Source organism: Lactuca saligna, chromosome 7 (assembly GCF_052625555.1).
Source record: "Lactuca saligna cultivar CGN05327 chromosome 7, ASM5262555v1, whole genome shotgun sequence".
In the NCBI taxonomy this organism is placed as follows: Eukaryota; Viridiplantae; Streptophyta; class Magnoliopsida; order Asterales; family Asteraceae; genus Lactuca; species Lactuca saligna.
Window position 1 is genome coordinate 56,318,225 of NC_136423.1, and position 2,140 is coordinate 56,320,364.

Below are 2,140 nucleotides of genomic sequence, written 5' to 3' on the forward strand. Positions count from 1 at the left end.
CTTAGGTACCCAAAATCATTGATAATACGTCGTTTTGTTCGATATATTCATTATAATACTCTTTAATTAGAACACATGACTTGATTTACTTTCAAGCTTTAAGAAATTTCACTATTATCTTCCTATTACATCACATCTTTTTACCGAACACCTATTAAACTATATATATTATAGTTGAAAATGAAAATAATGTAAGAGGAAGATAAATGATACTTATGAAGTTATTTAAACGAATGAGATTATGAAATTATAATATATATATATATATATATATATATATATATATATATATATATATATATATATATATAATTCAAAATAATCAATATATTATATCAATTCAGTATACATATTATTATATCTGTTTTAAGAACAACGTTATTGTTATATTAAAAAAAAAAAACATATATTTGTAAGAACTTCAACTATATAGGTGTATCTACGCAACGCGCGGATTTGTCTAGTATATATATATTTCGCGTATGATTACGAAATAAACTTAGAGTCGACCCAAAGCCACGAATTTATAATAGATAATTTTAATTCTTATAAATTACATATTTGATCAAATACTATCACATACGGATACCCGCCATTTCCCTTTGATTTCAGGCTCAATGGAAGCAACCAGTAAACCTCCACAGCCGTCACTCTCCTTACCATGGAAAACACGCATTACTCTTTCCATTCTCTCTGCTGTCACCGACGCATCTTGCCGGAAAAACGGCACTATCAACCGTCGTATTCTCTCCTTAATCGACTTCCGGAGCCCACCAACGTCAAAATCAATCAACGGCGTAGCGTCACACGATGTCGTTGTAGATGAGACTCGTAAGCTTTGGTTCCGAGTCTATGTACCTACACAACACGAAGGTGACGATCTCCCAGTGATCGTGTTCTTTCACGGAGGCGGATTTGTCTTCCTCTCCCCCGATGCTTTTATTTACGATGCCGTGTGCCGACGCTTCGCGAGAAAAGTCCCGGCCGTCGTAGTTTCTGTGAACTATCGCCTTGCGCCTGAGCATCGGTATCCGGCCCAACATGATGACTGTTTCGATGTGCTGAAGTTTCTTGATGATGAAGAGAATAGGTCTAAATCTTTGCCGGAAAATGCGAATCTGTTGCGTTGCTTTCTTGCTGGAGATAGCGCCGGTGGAAACTTAGCTCATCATGTTGCCCAACGAGCATGTGAATTCAACTTCCGACAGCTGAAGGTACTTTAATTGTTATTATAGAATTCTGGCGTTGTCATTGACGTCGGAACAAGTGTCCTTTACTGTAAATGTCCTTTACTGTAAATGTTGTTAAACGCTTGTTATCATGTTTTCAGGTTGCCGGAGTGGTAGTAATTCAACCATTCTTTGGCGGCGAGGAGCGAACGGATTCTGAGACTCGCCTCGCCGGAACACCAGTAGTTTCAGTTAAACGAACAGATTGGATGTGGAAGGCATTTTTGCCAGAAGGGGAAGGGTTCAACCGGGACCACCCAATCATCAACGTTAGCGGCCCACAGGCGGTGGACATATCGGAAATAAAATTGCCGCCGGTCATGTTGGTAGTCGGCGGGTTCGATGCCCTAAATGACTGGCAAAAAGGGTACTATGAGTGGCTGAAAAAGTCAGGGAAAGAAGTGTATTTGTTTGAGTATCCAAACATGTGCCATGCATTCTATATCTTCCCGGAATTGCCTGAATCTGGACAACTTATTGCCCAAGTGAAAGACATTATTGAAAAGATATCGAGTAATGTTGCCACTAAATTCACAAATTAAAACCTTGTTCAATAATTCGTTTTATTAGATATGTATAAATGATTGAACCAAAAGCATCTTACATTGTACGAATCAAATAAGAAAGCCGGAGTTGGTTGTTTTGGTAAAATATGATTATATGAATCAAATAAGAAAGTTGGTCTTTTGTTGTTTATGTGATATTGAACTTGTCTGCCAAATCGTTATTTGAATCAGACAAGAAAACTGGTGTTAGTTGTTTTCGTAAATTGATCAAGTTTTCGAACGAATATACGAATCAAACAAGAAAATTGGTATAGGTTGCTATTGAAAATGACACTTAACATGTGTTAACATGATTTTGTTGCACCTAATATCACAATATGTATTGCAATTATAACTTTAATATCG

At 36.9% G+C, this 2,140-nt stretch overlaps 1 protein-coding gene across 1 annotated transcript; it reads left to right on the forward strand.

The window, feature by feature from the left end:
* Positions 1-512: 512 nt before the first annotated feature.
* LOC145003918 (putative carboxylesterase 18) lies at positions 513-1,923 on the forward strand. The gene is made up of 2 exons (XM_078962821.1): positions 513-1,214; positions 1,331-1,923. The coding sequence occupies exons 1-2, from the start codon at positions 618-620 to the stop codon at positions 1,769-1,771; spliced, it is 1,038 nt and encodes a 345-aa protein (XP_078818947.1). The 5' UTR covers positions 513-617; the 3' UTR covers positions 1,772-1,923.
* Positions 1,924-2,140: the final 217 nt, after the last annotated feature.

What these genes read in the sequence shown, in the direction of transcription:
- LOC145003918 (XM_078962821.1), top strand. Translation starts at nt 618, where the DNA reads ATGGAAGCAACCAGTAAACCTCCACAGCCGTCACTCTCCTTACCATGG. An exon ending in TCAACTTCCGACAGCTGAAG is followed by an intron (nt 1,215 to 1,330) that starts GTACTTTAATTG and finishes TCATGTTTTCAG; the next exon opens with GTTGCCGGAGTGGTAGTAAT.